Raw genomic sequence first — 25,737 nt, 5'->3', positions numbered from 1 at the left:
CAAGGATTCTCATGAATACAAGGGCTTAAGGATACTTGAGCAGAAAGAAAAACAAGCCAACCAATATAGAACAGCAAAGTTACTAGAGAATTTCCTCTTGGACCGCAACTCAGTTTGCTTGGGGTTTTTTTTTTGGGGGGGGGAATCACATGTTCGAATTAGGAGGACAGGAAGCATGTTCTTTCAAGAGAGATATTAATCTGGCAGCAGTCAGAAGATAGTTAAAAGTCCACTGATGTTTCCACTTTGATAACATATAGCTGCATACATAATAAATCAGTTATGTGCTTAAAGAATATCTATATTCATCTGACATTTTTTTCTCCGTCAGATAATTTCAACCTAGCGAACCCAGATCCAAAGCAATTTTCATCCAAAGTTTGGCTCAAGTGCCTGTGTTTATGTTCTGAGCGTATTACTTTAAGCTCAAGAAGCCAGGCTGGTGTAACAAAGCAAGAGATGTAATCTGTTATCCGAAAAGCTCCCCTCCTCGAACGCAAACACAGGGCATTAAGGAAAATCTCCAGTTTAAATACATTCCACACTGAGACACTGCCATTTTTATTTGAAGCGGAGAATATGAAGGGGAGGGTGGGGGTGGGGGAATAGACAAGAAAGGTTGAAAGCATGAAATTGTGGGTTAACTGCAAAGTTCACTTCATTACTGGGACCTGGGAAGAAGTGATCACCGGCAATTACTTGCTAAGCTGGCCCTAACTTATTAAAATAAACCTTTCCATCCAAGCCAGTTGGGCTTTCAGTTTTCAAAAACTCTGCCCAGCAAATCCTTGTCATGGGAAAAGCGATAGGGATCTTTCCAAGGGCTAATTGCTTGCAGCGACTTTTAACTCTCCATCTAAAAACCTCAGACAGCAAGCCACTCCCCTAATTAATTTTACAGAACAGGGGAGAGAGAGAGAGAGCAAGCAGTTCAAAGCCTCTGGATATATTCAATAAAAGAGAAATATTAAAATATATCTATTGGAAGCCCAATTGGCAGTGTCATCTCTGTGGGCAAGACAGAGCAAAGGGGAATGACCCCCCCCCTTTTTTTTTTGATATGAGAGTCACAAAGGATGCAAAAATTATAGATTCTTTTCTCAGCCTGAACTCTGCAAGCATTAAACAGAAGTGTGGACAAGCAGAGAGTCAGTAGTCTTCGCAGTACACCCTGCTCAGAGATGGAGGAGAAATCATTTCTTTACAGCAGCCATGTTCAAAGTCCAGCCCCGGGGGCCAAATCCTAAAAACAGCTCAACAACTTTGGGATAAAATCCTAAAAAAAGCTTATCAACTTTGGCCGGCCCTCACGCATGTTCACTTCATCATATCTGGCCCTCTTTGAAAATAATTTGGACACCACTGCTTTACAGGGTCTCCAAACTCCCACCCACCCCTGAAATTCTGCTTTTAAATGCTAGGCACAGCCCATCTTGACAGATCTGTTCCAAAGAAGCAAACGCCAGCCAATTTAAGAAAGAAAGCAAAAAAACAAACAAAGCAGTACTAATTTTAGCCTGAAGCATTTATTAAGTCTTTCTGCGTTAACAACATAACACAATCGCATTCTCATGCGGAGAAGCCTGGCTCACATACAGGGCTTCATATTTTTTTAAATCAGACCGTCTTCTTCTGCTGCGAGTGGCTTCCAAAATGAAATTTGGGGCAGGGATGGGGAGGGTGTCAGACTCTTCTATGCGTTCTTGTTTCAGATCTAGCCAGTTTTGAAAATTCTTATTTTTAAACGATCGCATTTGCAACATTAAAGAGACTGTGACTCATTCCCTGACCCCCCGCCCCAAACTTAATGGGAAAAAGAGTTATAATCTTGTTTCTCTCTGAGTCCAAGAATATAATTGAGGCTGGGGTATCAGGAAGGACAGCAACATCGCTGGAGAACTTTGCAAAGGAAGTGTGGGAAAATTGCACCTTAAGTAAATAAGGGCACTAGAGCATGTCTGGGCAGAGAGTGGGAGGTGAGAGACAGAGGAAGGCTTGAACTCTGGAAACAAAGCCTGTTGTTCTGGCTAGCGAGGAATGTGGGCAAACCCCATAAGGCACTTTCAGATGGATGACAGAAGCACAAATCTCTGGGAGCTCTGGCTCCAGCTCAGGCAGCAAGCTGGTCTCCGGCCCAGACAAAAATGGGGGCGAACAAAACACTGCAGCCCGACCAAAACACACAACACACACATACATACAAGCCTCTCCTCTGTTATCAGGGCTGGTCAGATTTTTGCATCGCCCTTATCTGGGAGTGATTCATGTATGTTCTCAAGGGTTGGAAAGGAAGCGGGACCGGGTGCCTTACCAAGTTTGCAGGGGCAAAGCAAATCCCCCATTTTGGAACGGCACACCGTAAGGGTTCAAACGGATCTCATCTCCTTTGGCGTGCTCGAGTTGCGCACACAACATGCGTGCCCCAAACATGCTCCATTTCAAAGCACGTAACCTGAGCTCTGTCGCCTGAGGTGCCATTTGGATTTGGGCAGAGTGCCACAAGCGCAGCAGGGATATGCCAGGGGAGTGGCTGAAACGGGCACAGCTGTCCGAGTGTGGCACAAGATGGGGAGGCCGTCTCCGGAAGTCTCCTATGCTACAGGGAACCATGGACAAACCAGCTTTCTGCCAGCCCCAAAACCGGTGTACGAAAATTGCCTGATCTCCCCAGCTGGAAGAGGGAAATCAAAAATCTGTATGCATTGCCACCAGTGTTTGAACCCATGCGATGACCGTAATTTTGGTGACAGGGCATGGGGCTATAGAAACCTGGCTTCGGGTGAGGCACACTCAAAAGAGTGAATGCTACCGGGACGGGCTGGGGACTATGGGGAAAAGGCTTTTTGCATGAAACACACACACACATACACACACTGAGGTCCATTGCCGAGGGCCTTCTGGCGGTTCCCTCGCTGCAAGAAGCCAAGTTACAGGGAACTAGGCAGAGGGCCTTCTCGGTAGTGGCACCCGCCCTGTGGAACGCCCTCCCACCAGATGTCCAAGAGAAAAATAACTACCAAACTTTTAGAAGACATCTGAAGGCAGCTCTGTTTAGGGACGCTTTTAATGTTTAATAGGTTATTGTATTTTAGTGTTTTGTTGGAAGCCGCCCAGAGTGGCTGGGGAAGCCCAGCCAGATGGGCGGGGTATAAATAATAAATTATTATAAATTATTATTATTATTACTTAAGAACATTAGTCCCCTTAGGACTGCAGACAACCAACCAACACCATATTCAAACATATACACAAGTCAGAGCATTGTTCCAGTTAGCTCATAGAATTGTAGGTGGGCGAAAGGTCATGTAAGTCCAACCCTCTGTGATGCAGACAATTCTGGGTGGGCGTGGGTCACTGTCTACCGTGACTGACAGCAGCTCTCCAGAACCTTAGACAGGGAATCCTCTCCCAGCGATACCCGGAGAAGCTGGGGAATGAACCCAAGACCAAGAAGATGCTGTGACACTTGCACAACCACAACCCCAGGGATGGAGACACAGGTGCTGCGGGACATGACTGCTGCAACAATGTCTCTCCAAGACCCCCTCTGCTACATAAGAATATTGCATCTCGCCTGAGCTGTTGCAAACCATCACATCCAGCCACGGGGAGCGGCAGCGTCACAGGGGAAGCGCCTCCTCACCCATGCAGGCAAGTGCTCAGACACTGGCAAAAGGAGACGTGCCACCCCAAATACTGCAAAGACTCGTGAGCATTTCTTCCGGGCAGAATTGTAGCCTGCAGCAGCATGCACAACCAAGGCACATAACACAGTGGCTTTCAACCAGTGTGCCGTGGCACCCTGGGGTGCTGTGAATGATGGTCAGGGGTGCCGCGGGCATACTGGCCTCTGTCCTTCTTGGTGTAGTGGTTAAGAGCGGTAGTCACGTAATCTGGGAAACCGGGTTCGCGTCTCCGCTCCTCCACATGCAGCTGCTGGGTGACCTTGGGCTAGTCACACTTCTGTGAAGTCTCTCAGCCCCACTCACCTCACAGAGTGTTTGTTGTGGGGGAGGAAGGGAAAGGAGAATGTTAGCCGCTTTGAGACTCCTGAAGGGGAGTGAAAGGCGGGATATCAAATCCAAACTCTTCTTCTTCTTCTTCTTCTTCTTCTCTCCCTCCTCTGATGCCCTCTCGCGTCTCTGCATGGCTGTTTGCTGCAGCAGCCCTGGCTACAAGCATCCCAGGTGAATGGTGCCTCTGGGGCTGGCCGGGGTGTGTGTGTTTCCCTGGCCCCTGTGGGGCAGTGTGAGGAGGCACCGCTCTTTGGGGAAGGCAGGGCAGTTCAGAGATCAGGGGTGACAGCAGCAGCTGCCCAAAGACTCCCAAGGAGAGGAGGCTGAGAGAACACTCCACAAGGGACGGTGTTCGAAAAAAGGCGAGGGGCTGCCAGCTCTGCAGGCAAGGGGTGACATAACTGGGCTCCTAAGCCCCACAGAGGTGCCACAGAAAGAATGTACAGTGGTACCTCGGGTTAAGTACTTAATTCATTCCGGAGGTCTGTTCTTAACCTGAAACTGTTCTTAACCTGAAGCACCACTTTAGCTAATGGGGCCTCCTGCTGCCGCTGCGCCACCAGAGGACGATTTCTGTTCTCTTCCTAAAGCAAAGTTCTTAACCCGAGGTAATATTTCTGGGTTAGCAGAGTCTGTAACCTGAAGCGTATGTAACCCGAGGTACCACTGCACCTTGTTTTTTATTCTTATTTACTGATCTGCATCGCTCCTAGGGCTGGACAACTCCCTCCTTCCCACACCCACCGCCCCTAAACCTTCCCCATTTAAGACACAGGGTGGATTCACCACTCTGGGTCTGCGGATCTCAGCGTCGCAGGACGCAGGAGAGGAAGCAGACGCTGGAACTGGGCTCAAAGGACTGGAGAAGCTTGGCCTGGTTTGGTGACAGCCCACATTTCTGTGTCCAGTTCTGTGTCCAGCAAAGTGGGGAAACCAACCCCTGGGAATTAAATTCTACCCTGTGGGATCTGCGACACCATAGCAGGCTGCATGAGCTAAGAAGGTTGATGTTTATGCAAGAGACAGATAATTATGCTGGCCTTAAAAAACAAAAACAAAGCAGTGGCCTTATACAAACAAGGATTACATAACCCCAACATCATTCAGAAACCCTACCTGGATACGAAAGGGGAAACCGATTATTAGAAATACATGCAAATGAGATTCTTGGCTTTCTAGCTGGATCCCTTATACTGTCTGGCTATATGCAAGCTCTGCCTCTCCCTCCCTCCCTTTCTCCTTGTCTGCTGGCCAGCACAGAAGAGACTTCAAAAGACTACGGCAAAGGACTCTGCCTTCATCGGTATCTACGGACAAGATTCCATCCAAGCTATTAACCTCTCATCACTCCCAAGTCTGGCTCCCAAGACCAGAGGAACCAAGAGCTGCATTAATCCTATTCTAAAGAATGCTCAACTTTTGCCTATTGATGGGGGACAAAGTTGAGGGAATGGGGAAGAGAGAGGGAGGGAGGGATGAAAGCAAGTAATGTAATTAAACACACTATAGAGGAAAATGCCTCGATCAGCAGATTTTGCACACAGGGGGTGGGGGGGGGGAGTTTGCGAAGAATTTCGGCCGCAGCTCCTTGCGAAACATCCACAAATGCATTTGTCCTCTCGCCTCCATGCCCAACACGGACAGATTGCTGGGCATTTCGAGCGAGGGAAACATTTCACCTCACTGATTCCGGGAATGGAGAACATGCAATTAAACATTTCATAATGCAGCGGGAAGAAGGGGGTAGCGTTTGTTTCTTTCTTCCTCCCTCCCTCCCTCTCCCTGGCTAGACAGCCCCCTGTTTAATTTGAAAAGTTACGATTGCTTAGCCAAAGGAAGATTTGTTTAGTTTACCTGCACTCTCCGGGAAATTTGCAAGAACCGTGTTTGGGGCTGCAACCCTGACGACAGATGGCTGTGGAGAGAAGAAGGGGGGATTAGAAGGGTGTGTTTGGGGTCCTCCCCCACCCTGAACAGCACAAGAGACCCTTTCCCTGGACTCTCGCCCCTCGTGGGAACACTTTAATCTCCCGCTAGTTCTGTAATCCTACCAAATCCAAGGTTTAAACAGGTCCCTTGGATCAAGTCTACTGGAAGAGAAACTAGGGTAGGTAATGTCTCATGACAGCAACTCCATCATCCCTGGAGCAGAAATTTAAGTCCCTTTTTCAAAAGCCTCCCCTGATGTGCGAAACACTCTCTTTCCAACATATACATTATAAGTCTCCACGTTTTCTCAGGAAGAGAGTCCATTCCCTTTCAAAAGAGCCAAAATGTTCTACACAGATCTCCACCCCTACTTCTCATCATTGCAAACCGATTTGCATTTGAAAGTGAAAAGGCACAGCCCCACAGCTGAGTATTATTTAGGATGCAGGCTCGTAACCTAAAAAGAACCTTTCTCTTGAGCAAGCACCTTTCTCTTGAAGCTTCACTATCAGAGAAGAAACAACCTTGCTTCTTCATACTATGAAACGTATCTGATTTACTGTCATGTGTGTGGACTTATGAAGCTGCCTTATACCAGGGATGGGAAATTTGTGGCCCTAGGGTTACTGTTGGGACTACAGATCCCATCAGCCCCTGCGGCATGGCCAGGGATGATGGGAGTTCTACTGCTGGGCCTCCATTCTTACCTGCATCTTGTTTCCAATTTTGACTGGCAGCAAGTAGATGACTACTAAGCTACATGGACCAATTGCCTGACTCAGTAGAAGACTGATTCCTCAAGCACAACTCTGAATAAGTCCATCTCAGCCTCCGCCATTCAAAAACCTCTGTTATATTGAGCCGCGAAATCAGTTTTCCTTGAACCTGGGGTCTCCAGCTGTTTTTGGACTACAACTCCCATCATCCCTGACCACTGGTCCTGCTAGCTAGGAATGATGGGAGCTGTAGTCCAACAAAAGCCAGAGACCCAAGTTTGAGAAACACTGCACTAAATTGAGGTTGCAAGACCCATTATCATGCATCGTTAAACGAGGCATAAGAACCCTCCAACTTTACATTGGATGGTGCGGGACTCTCGGTTAAATAGCTGACCTGTTTGCCCTTGGCTTGCCTGAAATTAAAGGGAACGGAAATTATCTTTGGTGCTTCCTAGTGCAACACAATACCCAGGGAACGTAACACGGGCATCACAAACCTTTGTCACAGTCCAGACCCATCCAGCCTTCCAAGCACGTTTTGTTGCCATTCTGATCGCAGGTGTAGTGCCCAAAAAAGTCATCTCTCGGCCGGCAAAACTTGTTGCAGCCAAAGCCGTAGTAGTGCTCGTCGCAGGTGACCCGGATCTGGTATTCGAAGTGAGCCACACCTGCGTTCTGCTTCAATATCTGCCACTGGCGGCTCGGGTTGATCATCCCAGAGTGAGATGCCTTTTCGATGATGCTGTCGGCGTCTTAAGGGAGAAAGAAAACAGAAATCAGAAGGGAAAGAGCAGCCGGTGGGTCTCCGTTGCGGCGCTCCTTTTCATATAAATAGACCCACCCCCCAAAGGAAGAAGAATCAGCGAGGTTAAGCCAGGAGACACAGAAATATCCCCACCAAAGTGAAGCACAGCTGAGAAGCCTGGAGAAATGATTTTCCTTCAAAGCTCAGGGCTGATTCACCCACATGTCCCCCCCATGGATGCCAGTACCTTGAATCTCAAACCCCTTGGGTACTTAGACGTTTGGCTCCTGAACGCTGCAAACCTGGAAGCGAGTGCCCTGGTCTGCGAATGTTCTTTGGAACCTGAACGTCCGATGGGGCTTCCACAGCTTCCGATTGGCTGCAGGAGCTTCCTGCAGCGAATCAGAAGCCGCACTTTGGTTTCAAAACGTTTTGGAAGTCGAACGGACTTCCGGAACAGATTCCATTCGACTTCCAAGGTACAACTGTACATACGTTTTCTTCTACACAAAATAGGGATCCACAACCCTGTGCAACAAGCACACACATGCACACACCTTGCGTGGTTTCTGCACACGGCAGCAACTGAAACTCTTGCCGGCTGCTGAGCGTTTATGCAGATGGGCAAGCACTAAGCGTTGCCTCATTTACCCAACATCGCCAAAACCACTACGACTATTTACACAAGATTAATCTGACTGTGGGATAGCACTTATTAATATTTAAACTCCACATTATCATCTGTCTTGAAGATTTAGGCACTGCTATCAAAGTAAGATGCAGGCCCTGCCTGAAGGCATAACAATCTAATGAGTGGAGGATATTAAACGTTTCATCTTTTTAAACATACTTCCTTCCCCCCCCCCTTTTACTAGCTATGCCAATTCCCATTATGCGCACACATACTGAAGCCGTAAGCACATAGGAAGCTGCCCTTATCTTCTTCTTTGGCGATCACTGGTAGCCGAGTAAGATTGTCTTCCATGAACACAGTTTTAACAGTGAGTCCGTAAGTGACTGGATCCACATGTTCTTCCACAGTAGGGACATAGGTTTCCAGGCAGGAATTGATCACGGTGTGGATTTGCCAAGCGTGCCTTCCTCTTAGTACATTTCTCCCTTTCGTCCTGAGTTCGAGAGTCTTCAAAGCCCATGACACCTTTGGTAAAGGCTGTTCTCCAATTGGAGCGCTCTCAGGCCAGTGTTTCCCAGTTGTCAGTGTTTATACTACATTTTTTAAGATTTGCCTTGAGACAGTCTTCAAACCTCTTTTGTTGACCACCAGCATTACGCTTTCCATTCTTGAGTTCGAAATAGAGTAGTTGCTTTGGAAGACGATAATCAGGCATCCGAAAATGACCAGTCCAACAAAGCTGATGTTGAAGAATCATTGCTTTTACACTGGTGATCTTTGCTTCTTCCGGTACACTGGCATCAGTTCGCCTGTCTTCCCAAGTGATGTGTAAAAATTTTTGGAGACACCATTGATGGTATCTTTCACGGAGTTGGAGATGGCATTTATAAGTGGTCCATATTTCTCAAGTCTATTTAGCTCTAAACTGTATCCACGGAGGCTGGTTGTGGCTGTCTCATATGGGGTGGGCGATATATTGTCCAAAACCAGTTTGAAGTACATATCGTGATATCGGTTTCATAATTTTTGACCTGGCAATATATTGCGTGCGCCATACAAAAATCTCAACGCGGGTAAAAATGTGGTCAGCCACTCAATGCCTCTACATAACTCCATCCTTATTTCAGACATCACAATATATTGTTGTATCGCGGTGTTTGGCTGGTGATATATCGCGATGTCAAAAACCAGGTATTGCCCAGCCCTACTCTAAGATGCCTAGAAATGCTCGCTGTGAAACCTCGAAGCCAGAGCACCAATGCAAAGCCCAAGAGAAAAATGGCTTCTTCACAACCAGAGGAAGGCAAAAGGCAGGAGAGGCTGTACTCTGCAACAACAAGAATGCAAAACTCTCTGCTTGCAAATGCCCTGAACTTTGTTCTGATTATTCACCCATCTGCAAGATATCGTTTCACATCTGACTTATAAACACCCTCAGGCCAACTACAGTAGAAGTGTTGCAAAACCCTATTTGCTCTGGGCAAGATTCATGCTAGAGATTTCCTGCCAGGCAGGTATAAGCTGGAAACACTTTCCCTTCTGAGCCAAGCGGTGACATTGGCACTCCACTTTCAGAAGTTCACCTGGTTTTCAGGTTTTCTCTGCCCCCACCCTCTGCGAAAGCAAGCAGTCGTGTTAAATTACCCCCTCTTTTTTAGTCGTAGTAGCCAGGGCTCAAAATTCTTTTTATCGCTCTGGACAAGGAAGCAAAGATTCCCCTGGAGTCTCCCTTCAAAGATTCTCTGGTTCTAGGACGGCCTCCCAGACTTTTCAAGAAAACCTAAAACAGCTACGCAACAGATCAGCAAAAACCCTAATATTTCACACGTGCCTGGGACCTGGTACGTATCTGTGGTATTTCGCTTGCTAGCCCGGCCTCGAGACTTCAATGATCTGACAGCACCTTACAACCTGCTGGACTGCAGACCGAAAATCTATCATAAAACAGCCAAGAGCTGCCTCTGTAGACTAAGGGAGGAGGGAGAAGGGAAAGATAAGAGGGGGAAAGCATCCATGCTAGCTGGCAACTTTGCTTAGGTATTAGTAAGGTGGCAGCAGGGCAGTATCCAAAATATTAAACAAAATGAGGAATGCTCATGAAGTCAAATTTCCCCCATGACTCAGAAGGACTAGGGCGGCATTTACCTTCCCGCCGGAGCGGTACCTATTTATCTACTTGTGCTTTGACATGCTTTCAAACTGCTAGGTTGGCAGGAGCAGGGACTGAGCAACAGGAGCTCACCCCGTCGCGGGGATTCGAACCGCCGACCTTCTGATCCGCAAGTCTTAGGCTCTGTGGTTTAACCCACAGTGCCACCTGCGTCCCTCCCGCTTTTCCTTAGGACGTCCCTGTTTTCATCAGAGAAATGTTGAAAGGTATGGGAGAGAAAAAGGTGAATAGATACTATACATCCACTTTTCAAAAAAGGATCGTTGGGGATAGGACACTCTTTTACTTAAGGTACTTCTATGCCAGCCTTCAAAATAAATTCCATCGGTTTACAACAACAACAATATATGAAATCATTTGTCTTGCTTGTCCTCCAGCTTCCAGGGAAAGGATCTGTATGCTGGTGCAAATCACCATGCAAGACATACCAGTAAATGGTCCGTCCGTCCCCCCCCCCCCCTCTCGAATTAGCGCCAGTCACAGGCTATTTGCAAACCCAGCATGAAATAAGTACTATGCACTTGCAGCCAGAACCAGGCCTTGTGTTCCAGCTCCTGCTGTCAACCAAAGGCCACTGCTGACTCTTTTGGGGTCTGGCCAGAGAGCCCCCATGTTCTTGCATTCAATCCCTGCCATCTCCTGGTAGCACTGGAGAATCCCCTGTCTGAACCGGAGAGCTACTGCCAGCCAGTGCTGACAAATACTGAGCTAGGCAGAACCAATGGCCTGACTCAAAATACTCATTAGCAAAGTTTAAAAGGTAAAGGACCCCTGGACAGTCAAAGGCGACTATGGGGTTGCGGCACTCATCTCGCTTTCAGGCTAAGGGAGCCGGCGTTTGTCCACAGATAGCTTTCCGGGTCATGTGGCCAGCATGATTAAACTGCTTCTGGCACAACAGGACACGGTGACGGAAACCGGAGTGCACCAAAATGCCGTTTACCTTCCTGCCGCAGTGGTACCTATTGATCTACTTGCACAGGCGTGCTTTCAAACTGCTAGGATGACAGGAGCTGGGACAGAGCAACAGGAGCTCACTCCGTCATGGGGATTCGAACTGCCGACCTTCTGATTGGCAAGCCGAAGAGGCTCAGTGGTTCAGACCACAGCGCCACCCACGTCCACACTCATACAGACCAGTTCACACTGATGCTTCTTCACACACTTCTCTGCCCAGGGAAAGCTAAGTGGGATCATGCGGCGTCACAGAGAAAAGTGACTCCTGAGATGTGGCATTACTGGCCAGTTATTAGCAACCACACAGGGGGAAGCAGCAGCAACAACCACCACCAAGGACACTCTCGTAAGCAGCTTTGGTAGGATTTTCCACATATTCCTCGCTCCCTCTCCCTGCTTGGCAGCATGCACGAAACCAAAAGGAAATTAGTTCAGAGTTGTACAAACCTGCCATTACCGGGCCGCAAGGATGGAAGGTTAAGGACTGGCAATCCCATGGCGGCAGACAGTGCAAAGAGTCAAGTCAGCCAGCTTGGAGAGAAAGCGATCCTTACAGTTCTCATTGTTCCGCACACAGGAATCATATGATTTGAATCAAAGGGGTAAAAAAGGAGGAACTGCAGCAATTAGGAACTGAATGAAGGGGGCGGGGGAAGGATTCACATTCCCAGGAATACGCTTTTGGCTTCGCTTTGCAAACCCTGCATAGCCTGTGCAAGAATCACAGAAACCACAGTAAGGCTTTAGTCCATGTGATGCAGTTTCAGCTCCACTGCACTGGAAGACTGGAGCAAGCTCATGCAACTCAGTGCAGTGTGGTACACTGGTTAGAGCTGAGAGATCAGGGTTCAAAATCCCTATTCAGCCAGGAAACTCACTAAGTGGCTTTGGACCAGGCATAGTCCATCAGCCTAAAACTTACTTCACAGGGTTGCAGGGAAGGTAAATGGGGAGAAAAACGATGTGCGCCACTTTGATCTCCTTGGAGGGAAGGTGGATATAAATAAATCCAATATCTGAATGAACAAACTAGGTGAGTCAGGCTTTTGGGAGGAGCTACTGGCGAACTGGTGGGGGTGAGGGGAGGGAGCCCGAATAAGATAATGCAGTTAATGTGACCGGCTGCAACTGTGGAGGAGGTGAAACACAGGAAGCCAATTTAGATAATACACAGAGTCACAATCGTTGGTCCAACGTAGCCTGATATCGCCTCCCCTAGCAGGCAGCAGCTCTTTCAGGCCTCAGAGAGCAGCCTTCTCCAGACTGGCTATTCAAGGTCCTTCAAAATATCCCTGTGGATGCTACAGATTGAACCTGGATCATTCAGCAAGCTAAGCAAATGCTCCACCACAGCCTCCTTCCAGCACTCGAAAAACTCTTGGGTAGTCAATTTATTTTGTTTTTTTTAAAAAGCTATCCTGAGACTCTGGTAGCTTGGAAGCTCCTACCCCTTGTAGCATGCATATGTAAGTTTTAAGAATACAGTGGTACCTCGGGTTAATAACTTAATTCGCTCTGGAGGTCTGTTCTTAACCTGAAACTGTTCTTAACTTGAGGTACCACTTTAGCTAATAGGGCCTCCCGCTGCCGCTGCACTGCCGCCGCACAATTTCTGTTCTCATCCTGAAGCAAAGTTCTTAACCTGAGGTACTATTTCTGGGTTAGCGGAGTCTGTAACCTGAAGCGTCTGTAACCCGAGGCACCACTGTAGTCTCTCTCAGTTGTGAAATGGGTACCGTATTTTTGCTCTATAAGACGCACCCGACCATAAGACGCAACTAGTTTTTAGAGGAGGAAAACAAGGTACAAGAAAGCAACGCAAAGCCTTGAGTGAAGAGGGAGAAGCGCTCCCACTGCACTCAAGAGGCTTTGCATGGCTATCCCGGAAGCCAGAAGAGCAAGAGGGATGCGTGCGCGCCGAACCCTCTTGCTCTTCTGGCTTCCAGGATAGCTGCGCAGCCTGCATTCGCTCCATAAGATGCACACACATTTCCCCTTACTTTTTAGGAGGGAAAAAGTGCGTCTTGTAGAGTGAAAAATACGGTACTTTTTAACCTGCTCTAAAGACCTGTGCAAATCATCATTCCTACAGCAGCGCTGCAACTTCACATCTTCAATGCTGAAACCTAGCCCTGAGCAGAATGGGCACTTTAGTTGGGTCTCATCAGGAACTGGCTTTCAGAAATCTGTCTGCCATTTCCCCTTTATGACCCTCACAACAGGTTTCAGATACGCGGGTCTGCACACACCTGCGTCTAACATGCTGCCGAAGTTCAATACGGCACTCGACTGCGTCACAACATTCCTGTTCTTCCAAGCACACACCTCAAGATGGAGAACAAACGTACCGACTCCTGAAAGTTCTGCTCTTACAGAGGACAAACCAATGCATTGCACTAAAAACCTACGAATCTTCAGGATACAGTGCCTTGACTTCAATTTATGGAGAAATTCTGACAACACGTTTGTTCCTATGCTACAGAATCAGAAGGCGGAACAGGAGAGCTTGGAGTTAGTTCTTCAGATGAGTCCCATCTTCAGAATGGCTTCTCAGACATAGCAGCAACAAGTAAAACACTGAGGGAAGCTCTTCCATCAATGACCACGACCCTGGTCAGCTAAGAACAGCTGCCAAGGGCCAGAGGAGGTGGCGGCGGTGATGATGATGATGCCAAAAGATAGCATCAGGAAAGGCAAGACTTCAACCAAACTTTACGAGCACATCCAGCAGTTTCTGCTTGAAGACCAAGGCCAGAAAGCATCTGAAGAAAGCCCTCCCAAGCTCTCATCCATTAATGGCTATTTATTATTGCCTCACTTCTGCCCCCAAACCGATAAACACACATATTTGTGTACCGTTTTTAACAGGGTGGTCCACCCTACGTCCGGTTACGTTCTCTTTTTTCTTTATAGTTTAGCTTTTCAGATTGTAGAAATTTACAATCCATTATCCAACCACCTACATGAAAAGAGAATTCCAAGGAATCTCTTGAACTTCCCTCCTCTCTTTTGTGGGTCCTTATATTGACCTTTTCCTCCTGTATCTCTTCTATTAATCCAATTTTTTTTAAATCTCCATTATACCCAAAACTCAACATTGAACTACAAGTGCTATTCCAATCCTACTAACGATTTTAATTGTTTACAATGCTTTTTAAGGGAAATTATGCATTTCCCCCATTCCTTATTAAAAATTGGGTCATCCCGGTTTCTGATTCTTCTGGTCATTTTTGCCAATGCGGCATAGTCCAGCAACTTAATCTGCCATTCTTCTCTGATAGGGACTCTTGTCTTCTTTCCATCTCTGAGCCACTGACATCTAAGCAGCGGTGGTCCAGTTACATTCTCAGAGGACAAGGATGGCACAGTTGAAAACCACAGCAATGGCACAGAGAGATGCATTCTCGTTGGCTAACCCGGCAAGAACAGATCTTTCTGGCCTTTTTGAGATTCGCCAGGCGTTGAATAAGAGGGCATCTTTGTTTGGGGACGGCTGTTGACTCCATGTCTGCGTGAGGGCTTCCTGGAAGTAACTGGCCGGATGCTGCTGTAAACAGGATGCAAGATTAGACAGACAGACTAGATGGAGAGTCTGCAGATCTTCGGACATTACTAGACTCCAGTTCTGAACAGCCCCAGGCAACATGGCCAATGGTCAGGGCACTATTGTCCCAAAATATCTGGGAGGGCAGCAGGACCCCCATCCTCAAGACACACCCTTAACTATTTCCAGCTGTTCCTATCGATTTGGTTTAGGAGACTGGTGTTCACCATCTCACCTGGAATAGCTCAGTCAGTAGAGCATGAGGCTGTTAATCACAGGGCCATGAGTTCAAGCCTCAAGTTGGGGAAAAGATTCCTACATTGCAGGGGGTTGAACTAAATGACTCTTGTGGTCCCTTCCTACAACCCTACAGTTCTGTGATTCTTTAACTAGCCAAGTTTGAGGTTTGCAATTCAAAAAAAAAAAAAAGTTATCCAAGTTAATCACTTTCAGGAAGGGGCAAAGCACTCATTGCAAATCAGAGCACACTAGGCATCTGTAAAATGCTCTAGAAATTGAACTATCTTATTATTATTATTTTTTTAAAAAAGAGCAAAAAGCAGGAAAATTGTACTCTATTCACCAGCAAGTTCTGGTAAATGTTTGCCAGTAGTAAATAAGAGACAAAACAGAAAAAGAGAGGAGGCGTTCTTCATTGTAAGGGATCTCTAGTGTGATCCCTTTAAAATATACAATGCTCAATCTATTGCAAGTTTAAATTGCAAACATATGCAGGGCCACATCTGAACTGGGTCAAACATTTCTGGTTCAGAAAATGCATTTTGACATTTTGGTTGGAGGACATCTTTTGCCTCCAGAATGTTAAGGCAAAATAAAGGGCTCATTGTGAAGCTTTGGAAATTTCGGTTTCATGAAATAAAGATGAGATCTATTCAAAGGAGAGATAGTAAAGGCTCTGAATGAAAAGGACTGGGATCCTCCGGCAAACAACAGCGTCTTTCAAACGCAGGCATTTCCTTACAGGGGTCAATGCAGAAACACCTGTAAAAGATTTCTCCTGTTTTCCATTTGAGGTTAACATAAGCATGTATATCTGTGTGCAATCCATCATCCAATGTCACCAGTGTCCATTGTAAGATGCACTTCATTCTGGAACCAAAGTGTTTGGGTGACTCTTTTTGCAGTACCATAACAACGTCTTTTGTTTTGTTTTTATCTTTATGGCAATACCTTAATAAGCTGCCTCTAACAAGACCCATTTGGACAGGTGCTGTTAAGACAGCTTTCCCTGGAAGATAATTTTGCACAATGATTTGGGGAAGAGAATGACCAAGATTGCATGGATAGGAGAGAAGAGTTTTACAATGAGCACATCATTTGAGTTTTCGTCCCTATAAAATGATTCAGATCTGCGATATGTGAATAGTAGCAACACCAGATTTACAGGATTCTCTTAAAGCACAATTACTCTAAGCACTTCATATATGTTAGGAAAACTATTCTGTGCAACTGAAGTACGTATTTTGGCCGTGTCACTTCGCCTGCCTGTATCCTAGCCCTGGAGCCATTTTTGTATGCAAAGCCTGAACAAGTTGGAATACTTTTAGCCTCGACAGGGGAAAACCAAGTAGAACCTTCCGCCCAACTTGGTGCAAACAGTCACGACAGATAATACCGCCAAATATTTATGGTTTAAGAAGGGCAACAGCAAGACTGAGAAAACTGTCAACTTCTGAGCATAGGCCAGGATGCAACTAGCAAGCAGCCTTTTAAGACGCCAGGCAGTTGCAGTGTCAGCAGTAAGAGATGAGGCTGGCGCACATCTGGAGAAAGTACCGCAAGCTCTCATTTACCTCTGAAAAGCAAGGGTAGCTACAGATGCAACCAATACAGTGGTACCTCGGAAGTCCGTCCGACTTCCAAAACATTTGGAAACCAAGGCACAGCTTCCAATTGGTTGAAGGAAGCTCCTGCAGCCAATCAGAAGTTCAGTTTCCAAAGAACGTTCGCAAACCGGAACACTCACTTCTGGGTTGGTTTGTGGCATTCAGGAGCCAAAACATTCAACTCACAAGGGATCCAAAGTATCTCTATGGGAAAAGGGATCTAATCAAACGCCCATTAAGCAACAAGTTTCGATGGCAGTTTAGCCAAACCCATCTCGACACGGTGCCATTCCCACTGTCCGTTTCTTTCGCTACATGGGAATCACGCAACGTTCGTGATTGGGGTATGCTTTGGGAGCTGCCAAAAGGTCATCTGTAAATTGGTGCTCGCACAACAAAACTGCATGAAGGGGCTGTAGGATGTTTGTGAAGCACATGGGTCACAAACATAGGCTGAATGTGAGTGCGAATCCAGCAAGATCTGGGGGGCACTAGTTTGAATGCCCCTTGAGTCGTGGAAAAGGGACAGCAGAGACAACCACATGAACCAAATTTTAAAGCTTTACTTAAAGATGAAAAGGATTCTGCAGAATGGTTTCTTTGAATCAGTGTTTTTATAAAGCACACTTGTTTGTGAAAAAATCTGAATCGACTGCACCTACGAGTCCACTGCAAAACCTGTTTATTTCCACACAATTTTGCAGCCTTCCGAGAAATGGCAGGGCGGACTGCTCGTAATCTCATGCACAGAAATGACTGAAGTAGTGCCATTGTTGCTGATGTCAAACTGAGATGTTGTTGGAAGACTACCCTGGCCTCTCTGGAGGCTGAATAGCATTGTTTTCAGTCACCTTTACCACAACACACCAAAGAACTTCCACTTGCATGGAGATCTGTGGATTTCAGCTCGACTCGGAAGCACAGAACACTTGCAATTTTCTGGGGGACATTCCCCGCCATCATCCTAATACCAGCTACTGGAAATGCACCAACCGACCCATGGTCTACTGGTGGATTCTAACATAGCATGGAGATTGCTTCTCCAAACAGATGGGTCTTTTCAGCTCAGAGGCTCAGGCAGCTGCCATTTTACTGGGCAACCCTCGCTGTGTGCAGATCATTCTCAAGTGAAGCTCACCCTGGAATTAGGGGAATTTAAGTTTGTCTTCTAGGGTTTGCCAATCAGAAGTTCGGTGGTTCAAACCCCCGCGACTGGGTGAGCTCCCGTTGCTCGGTCCCTGCTCCTGCCAACCTAGCAGTTCGAAAGCACGTCAAAGTGCAAGTAGATAAATAGGTACCACTCTGGCGGGAAGGTAAACAGCGTTTCCGTGCGCTGCTCTGGTTCGCCAGAAGCTGCTTAGTCATGCTGGCCACATGACCTGGAAGCTGTACGCCGGCTCCCTCAGCCAATAAAGCGAGATGAGACCAAAACTCCAGAGTCCTCTGTGACTGGACTTAATGGTCAGGGGTCCCTTTACCTTTTTAAGCTTGTCTCCTGCACAGAATTCAGGCTGAAACAGACAAGCTCCACACCAGCCTCCAACCTGGAACTGTCTAGATGTTGTGAACTACAAAACACCAGGGGGGGTCCCACATCCGAGGGGGCTGGTTCATACCCTTCCATTTGCCCCTTCCCATAAAGGATCAGTGCATACTTCTTCCGACCCAGAATCTCTGCAAAGATCCAGCCCCTTCCTCTATTTAAGCTGTCCTTGCTGCTTGCTTTTAGACAGCTCCGTGGCGAAGGGTGGAGACACACACAAAAAAAGGCCATGTGCATACTTACTAACACTGTCGTTACTGTAATCCCAGGCTTCAACCAGCAACGTGTAGGATCTCTGTAAAGAGAGCAAAAGACACCATGTTAGTATTTAAAAATAGAAATAGAAATTGTGGTAATGGGGCTCACTGGAGCTGCTGCCATCTTTTTATTAGAGTGTGCATTGGAGAAACGACTCTGCACGCATTTTCCTGACAATCATGTGCTCCTCTAAACATAAATAGGCAATAGATTACAGCCGAGACAAATGTGATCCTCTTGCAGCTGCTTAAACTACCTTATCCAGTCTGACTAAGCTACCTTATCCAGACGGACTCGAGCAATTTAAGGTGAAAGGTCTCTTTATCTTTGTCATCACTAATGCATCTCACATTCTTAACCAGGAAGTTCCGCATCCACCGTTTGAGGCCTTGCACAGCTGATATGTTGCTGTAGTTTCTTAAGCATGCTGTAAAGAAAGGAAAGTAGCCCCCAAAGGAGGAGGATTTATTTTTAAAAAGGGGGGGTTAAAACCCCCCCTTTTTTTGCAAGATCCCAACATTTCCCCATTCTGCATGCCCAAAGCCAGGTTGCTAAGGATTGTAACTGTCAAGGTTCAGAACCATAATCTCTAGAGTCTCTGCTTTTCAGCACCTCTTTGAACGCTTTGTCTGTGGCAAAGCCATCGCTGCTCCCACAAGTATCAGGTAACTAAAGGAAAGGACGGGTGAATCTAGGAAGGGGGGGGGAGGAGGGAGAGAACTGCATAAAGCAGTCTTAAAAAGAAAAAGGAAAGGGGTGGGGGACTTCACAACCCAACCCTAAACCTCTTTGGAGTAAGAGGGAAGAAATAAAAAGGCTAACTGCCACCTGCACACTTGGGATGTACACAAGCCAAACATATTCAGGCAAGAAGGATGCTAACTAAACCAAAGCACATTTTATCCCTAGCCTTGAGCAGGGAAAGAGAAAGGAATCTTCAAGAGTTAATCACACTTTCTTCAGGTGTCCCTCCTCCTTCCATCCCACAAGTTCAGAAAACTTCATTTAAAAGTGTGGCATGGGGAGGGGCAGGCAAGGAGGAAGGACACACAGACACCAACCCACGATAATTCAGGGACAGGGATGTTTTCTATGAAGCCTACCATCAAATGCTACAAGTCTTAAGTGGTGAATTTTACGAGACGGCAAGCTACAACATGCTGTAAAATATTGGTGAGAATTGTGGGACACGCAGGTGTGCGATGCCAAGGCAGCCCCTGGTTCATCTTTCTGCACATTAAAATGACACATCTGGAGTGGTCGTCTGTGTTTTAAATGGTCTTTTTAAAAAGAAAAAAGAAAGAAAAGGAGAGAGAGAGAGAGAGAGAAATACCAAGAGTCCTGTAGTCATGCAAAGATTGAAGTTGTTGTGGTTGGAAAATCTGAAGTTTTTACAATGACCATGAGGGATAGAAATTTAGACACACACACAATGAACGAGCTTGGTTTCTCAGCCGGACAATTCCACAAGCCTACACATTGGGAGCGTGCCAAAATATTCCGGTGACCAGGTGTCAGTGTTCAGTCACCTTAGCTTCGTGGGACGTGGGCGAAAGGGAAATTACTCTTAAGACTCTAACTCAGGCAGCAGAAAAGAAAGTTGTGACTCATAAGCTTAAAGTTTGCCTTCTGACTAATGACATTGTTAGCACTGGCTATCAATCCATTTGCAAGGGTGGCGAGAAGGGAATTAAGTTTTTTGCAGAGACAAACAGCTTCCCTGAAAGAAAAGTAAACAACTGCAAGGTGTAAGGCATAACGCTGACTTTAAAAAAAGAGAGAGAGAGCGAGAACGAAAAGAATTCAAAAGCAAATTCATTTCTCACGACTTAGCTCAGCATGCAGCCTCTGAATGGGGGGGAGGGGGGAGTCTAGCTTGCTTTTTAAATAGACAGTGTTGGATTGCAGCCTAAATATGTTTCATATTGAAAGCAGACGAGGATTCCATTTCGTTCACTGATAACTGTGGGAAAATGCTTGGAAAAGTAAGCAAAAGTTGGGCAAGTAGAGACATGTGCCCCATCTTGCAATGAGTGGCCAAACTTTTTTTTATTATCGTTATTTATTATTGCATTCATATTTCATTAGCGCTGCGTACTGTACAGGCCTTTGTCCCCGCGCAACATAGACTTTTTTAAAGCACAGACTCAAGGACCCTTCTTCCATCAAGTGTACACACACACACACACACACAGAGAGAGAGAGAGAGAGAGAGCGCACAAGATGCCAGAGCCAGAACATAAATATACATTCAGCTCAACTTGGAGGCAGTTCTATCTGTCAAGGCAGCCTTCCGCCTTGGATTAATTGCAGCAACACTCCTCCTGAGTCAATGCACAGAGCCAAAACATGTTAGAGCAAGTTGGAAGCATACCACACCAAAAAACAAAGAGCCAATTATGGTCACTCCTGCTACCTTCAGTTAAGAGGATGTTTTCACTGCAGCCTTGCATAATCGTTTGGGAAGATGTTCTGTTTTAAGGCATAGCAACAGTTCCTGCTCATTCTTAGTATTGTTTACTAGCCTGCCCCACCCCGGGCAGATGGGGAGGGAGGAAAAGCAGAATATTTTTGCTGAAAGTGCTACTGTTACTTCATACCTGGCGTTGCCACATTCCAACACGGCCCTTTGCAAATTTGTTTTGGGGTGGGTTTTTTTAGTTTTGAAATAAAACAACCAGCCGACAAACACACACTCAAGAAAGTCACTTTCTGCACTGAAACAGTCTCTCGAGACACCTCAAAGGTCTGCCAAATTCGGGGCATTTGTGAACCACGGTCTACTTCACCAGACAACAACACTAATCACTTTTTCTCTAGCAGTGAGTGTCCACCCTCAACGATATCGGGAAAGGTCTGATAGTCATTAATTTCAGCTCAAATTAAGAGTGTGTCCACTCAGAAACTTGTAGCAGTGAGCAAAAGAGTGAAAAAAACAATTTTTCACACAGCAAGTTCTCCTGTTCTTGTAGACCAGTCCCTTCCACAATTCAAAGAGATACCCAATTTGTGTTTTGGGTTCTGTTCCTGTTAGGAACTGGGGGGGCGGGGAATTCTGCTAGCACCCAAATACAACCTCCTTGCTTTCAAAGCCATGCACCTCAGAGATGATAGAGGGTTAAGAGGTGTACATCAATCCCCACTCTAGAGATCAGCAATTAAGATAGCCGAGGAATGCATGCATACGGCACAGAGGCTTAATTTTTCCCATGCCATGTCTGACCCTTGCACATCTTTGAATAAATACACCAGTCAGGCACAAGAATTCCACATCCTGAATCTTATCCCATCAAACCAAGCTACTAGGCAACGAGTCGACACTGAGCTAGGAGACAGAGGGACACCCAATTAGCTAGTAAAACTGGGAACCAGAAGGCAGGAGGCGAATGAAAGAATCTAAGAGGGCTCAACAAAAGAAAACAGCCTACCTTGAAGTTTAGGTTATGGGAACATTTTAGTACGGGAGACCAGACCTCTGGGCTTTGCCCGGCACCAAAAATGCACATGTGTCATGTCATCGAACTTGATGCACAATGAAGACCAGGGGTGGGGAGCAGGTGACTCTCCAGAATCTGATGGACCATAATCCATATTACCCCTGACCGCTGGCCACGCAGCAACCATCAGTGTTCGAAATTAGCCAGGTGCAAGGTGCATTTGGCATCCAGCTATCAGCCACTTGTGACTAAGTGAAGGTGCCTGGGTGCCACCTGACATTTCCACCACCTGGAGGTGCACACCTGGGGATCATTGGATCTGGACTGTTTTCACACACTAACACCCCATCCTGCAGAATTCTACGAGTTATATTTTATCTGCACAATCGGAATGAATTTCCGGAACCATATTGCTTTTTCTGTGCAACCTGAGTAGCAGTCACCCATTCAGAAAAAGAGGTCAGAATAGACCTATCTATCTCTATCTCTATCTCTATCTCTATCTCTATCTCTATATCTCCCACTTGATCCTGGAACACACACACACACACACAAACACACAGACACACACATACACACACATATGGACTGTTCCAGGTTCAAGTGGCTTTTCTTCTTTAAGTTCTTAGAGCTCTTAACCGAGCTCAAGGTTGTCATCTGAACCAGCAATCAATCACAGTCAGGCGATCTTTGGAAAAATAAGACTTTGGAGCTGTCTTACCCAAAAAAATGACCACTAGATACAGTGGTACCTCGGGTTAAGTACTTAATTCGCATTCGTAACCTGAAACTGTTCTTAACCTGAAGCACCACTTTAGCTATTGGGGCCTCCTACTGCTGCCGCGCCACTGCTGCACGATTTCTCTTCTCATCCTGAAACAATGTTCTTAACCTGAAGCACTATTTCTGGGTTAGCGGAGTCTGTAACCTGAAGCGTATGTAACCTGAAGAGTATGTAACCCGAGGTACCACTGTATTCCATTTTGGGGACTGTGCCCTTGGGCTAAGAAGCCATTTGGCCCCTAGCTTTTATACCCAGGTTTCTAACACTAGCAACAACCCCTGTGGCATCAGGGAGTTCATGCAATGGATGGTTACATCTGCACCGGTTTGTTTTTGCATGCTGCAAAACCATGGGTGGGGAACTTGCTTTTCTATCTGATTAAATTTAATTATGTACCCCGTCTTTCCGACAACAACCTTCAGGTTCAAAGCAGCTCACCATCATGTGGCCGTCCTGGTGTTACTGGGCAACATCTCCCATCATCCCATTGGTCATGCTGGCTGGGGCTGACCAGAGTCCAACAACCCCCAGAGGGCCACAAGTGCCCCTATCCTTTCACTGTCTGTGCATGCACAGGGTGCCCATGTATATCTTGAGATGACAGTCCCAAAAGATATGCCAACCTCTGTCTAAGCTGCACGACTTTAGGCTGCAAATGGTCAAAAGAACCACCAACAAAAATAACTTCCACATAGCAGACTAGATCTTGGAGAATCCTTCTCTCCAACTTGTTGCTTTCCATGTGGAGCTCATACACATGAGCATGGATGGAGCAACCCAGTCTGAGCCAGGCGACCACCTCAGGCTGCAGGATCCACAGGGCAGCAGATCCCAGATATGTAATCTGGGTGCCAAAAGGCTCCTTAAACCAGAGTTAGGTAAAGGTAAAGGGTAAAGGGACCCCTGACCATTAGGTCCAGTTGTGGCCGACTCTGGAGTTGCAGCGCTCATCTCGCTTTACTGGCCAAGGGAGCCAGCGTACAGCTTCCGGGTCATGTGGCCAGCATGACTAAGCCACTTCTGGCGAACCAGAGCAGTGCATGGAAATGCCGTTTACCTTCCCACCGGAGCGGTAGCTATTTATCTACTTGCACTTTGACGTGCTTTTGAACTGCTAGGCTGGCAGGAGCAGTGACCGAGCAACGGGAGCTCACCCCGTCGTGGGGATTCGAACCGCCGACCTTCTGATCGGCAAGCCCTAGGCTCTGTGGTTTAACCCACAGCGCCACCCGCGTCCCTAAACCAGAGTTACAGTCGCCAAAACAGAAAGCCTAGTTGCCATTTTGGGCCAGACGGCTCAAAAGTCACATTTTTCGAATATGACATTCTGTTTCCCGAAATTCATTCCAACTGCGCAGATAAAATACAATGGACAGAACTTTACAGGAAGCGTAGCTTGTGCGTGAAAACAGGCCAGATCCTAGGATCCTCAGGCAAAGACCTTGAGATGGTGGAGACATCAGGTACCATCCTGACAGCTGAGCATCTTCACTTGGTCGCAAGAGCCAGGTGCAAAATGCGCCTGGCGAATTTCCAACGCTGGGAGGGTGTGTGTGTTGCATATGAGCTCACACCAGTAGCAGAGATGGAGCAACCTAATCAGACCTAAGAACTGCTGCCTCCGCACACATACTGGTTAAGGAACGAGTGACAAAATCTGTTGAGGGCCCCCAGGGACCTGTTTCACCAATCCTCTCTGCATCCCTTTCATGGCAGGGCAGGTTTGCCTGGATCAAGATGCAAAGCCGCCCTTCTTTGCTATGGTAACGGATCATGATGCAGGGAGCACCGCACTCCCTTTGCAACACTGCCTGCTTCTGCCACAACCCTGCCAAACCACCACCAGCACCAGACCACATCACCGGAGCCCCATATCACCAGCAGACCTGGCCCCGTGTTGCCAATTCAAAATGTGATGCAAAATGTGTTTGCCAGGACAAGATGTGCAGAAAAAGGCATTGGGGAAAATCACAGAAGAAGCTGCACTTCTGTTGCTGTTTGCTATTGGATTCCAATGGATATTTGAATATTGCTTTATTTGATTTAAGTTGTTTATTCTAAAGTTATTGTGACTTTTTATATAGGATCTGATTGTTACAATTAGTTATTTAATTGTTGTTGTGTGCTGGAAGCCACGCAGAGTGGCATCACAGCCAGATGGGCGGGGTAGAAATAATAATAATAATAATAATAATAATAATAATAATAATAATTCATGCTGGACACAGCAATACAGGGGCAGTATAGGAATGAGACAGCTGGTCTGTGGCCCTCCATTTGTCATTGAACTCCAATGCCCAGCAGCCCCAGCCAGGATGGCAAATGAGTTGACATGATGGAACTTGTAGTTTAGAAGAATCTGGAGAAACACAGGTTACCCATCTCAGATGTAAAAGCTGGCCACAGCAGAGCAGAACTAATGGAGTCCACCACAAAACTGAAACAAAAAACTACTGATAAGATCTCCTTTAAAAGAGCAAAGTATGGCTGTTAAAGTGGTTGGGGTTTTTTAACGACACAATCCTAGTCTCTCCCACACTCTGATATCCTCATTGGGTTTTCACGGGCATTGTAGGTAGCTAACCACACACTCCCAGGTGTGGGGAAAAGGAAAGGATTATGCTAAGCATGTGATCAGATTACAGGTGAGAACTTTCAGGCCCCAGGCCAGGAGTGGGAAAACCTGTGAATCTACAGATGTGCTTGGACTACAACTCCCATAATTCCTGATCACTGGCCATGCCAAACCTAGGCAAACCTAAAGAGGCAGAAATTTAAGAGGACTTGCAAATTCTGGCCAAGTGATTGTGGAGGCCTTTCAGAAAAGAGTGCCCCTGGTTGCTGCCCAAAATGTTAGAAACAAAATTAAGTTGGGTACCATTTGAAAACAAAAGACTATATTGATCCACAGATATCCAATAACCGGTACCCAGTTGCACAAGATTTCAAAGCCAATTGCAAGGTTTTAGGACTTCCCATAGGAAACAAGCTCAATGCACCTGCTCAAATCCAAAACCTCCCTTCTCAAGCCATTTTGCAGCGTTCCCCCTTTCCGCAACTGGTAAAGAGATCTCTGTGGCCCAAACTGCATTCCACAAGCCTGGGAAAAGAAAGGATTCGACTCCAACTCTCGCTGACTGTGGTTCGCATTCCC

General features: G+C 46.6%; 1 protein-coding gene and 1 long non-coding RNA gene across 2 annotated transcripts in view; one reads left to right on the top strand and one right to left on the bottom strand.

The window, feature by feature from the left end:
• LOC309528336 overlaps positions 1-25,737 on the top strand; it is a 187,799-nt gene that overhangs the window by 11,796 nt on the left and 150,266 nt on the right. The gene's annotated exons all lie outside the window — the stretch shown is intronic.
• JAG1 (jagged canonical Notch ligand 1) overlaps positions 1-25,737 on the bottom strand; it is a 67,208-nt gene that overhangs the window by 29,942 nt on the left and 11,529 nt on the right. Inside the window, exons 3-5 of the mRNA XM_082215447.1 lie at positions 18,348-18,399; positions 7,162-7,416; positions 5,871-5,931 (exon numbers count right to left, since the gene is read on the bottom strand). Of these exons, the coding sequence (XP_082071573.1) occupies positions 5,871-5,931; positions 7,162-7,416; positions 18,348-18,399 (368 nt within the window). The remainder of the gene's footprint in view (positions 1-5,870; positions 5,932-7,161; positions 7,417-18,347; positions 18,400-25,737) is intronic.

Source organism: Podarcis vaucheri (assembly GCF_965113315.1).
Source record: "Podarcis vaucheri genome assembly, chromosome: 3".
In the NCBI taxonomy this organism is placed as follows: domain Eukaryota; kingdom Metazoa; phylum Chordata; class Lepidosauria; order Squamata; family Lacertidae; genus Podarcis; species Podarcis vaucheri.
Note: the sequence above shows the minus strand (reverse complement) of the source record. Positions and strands in the feature narration are given on the sequence as shown.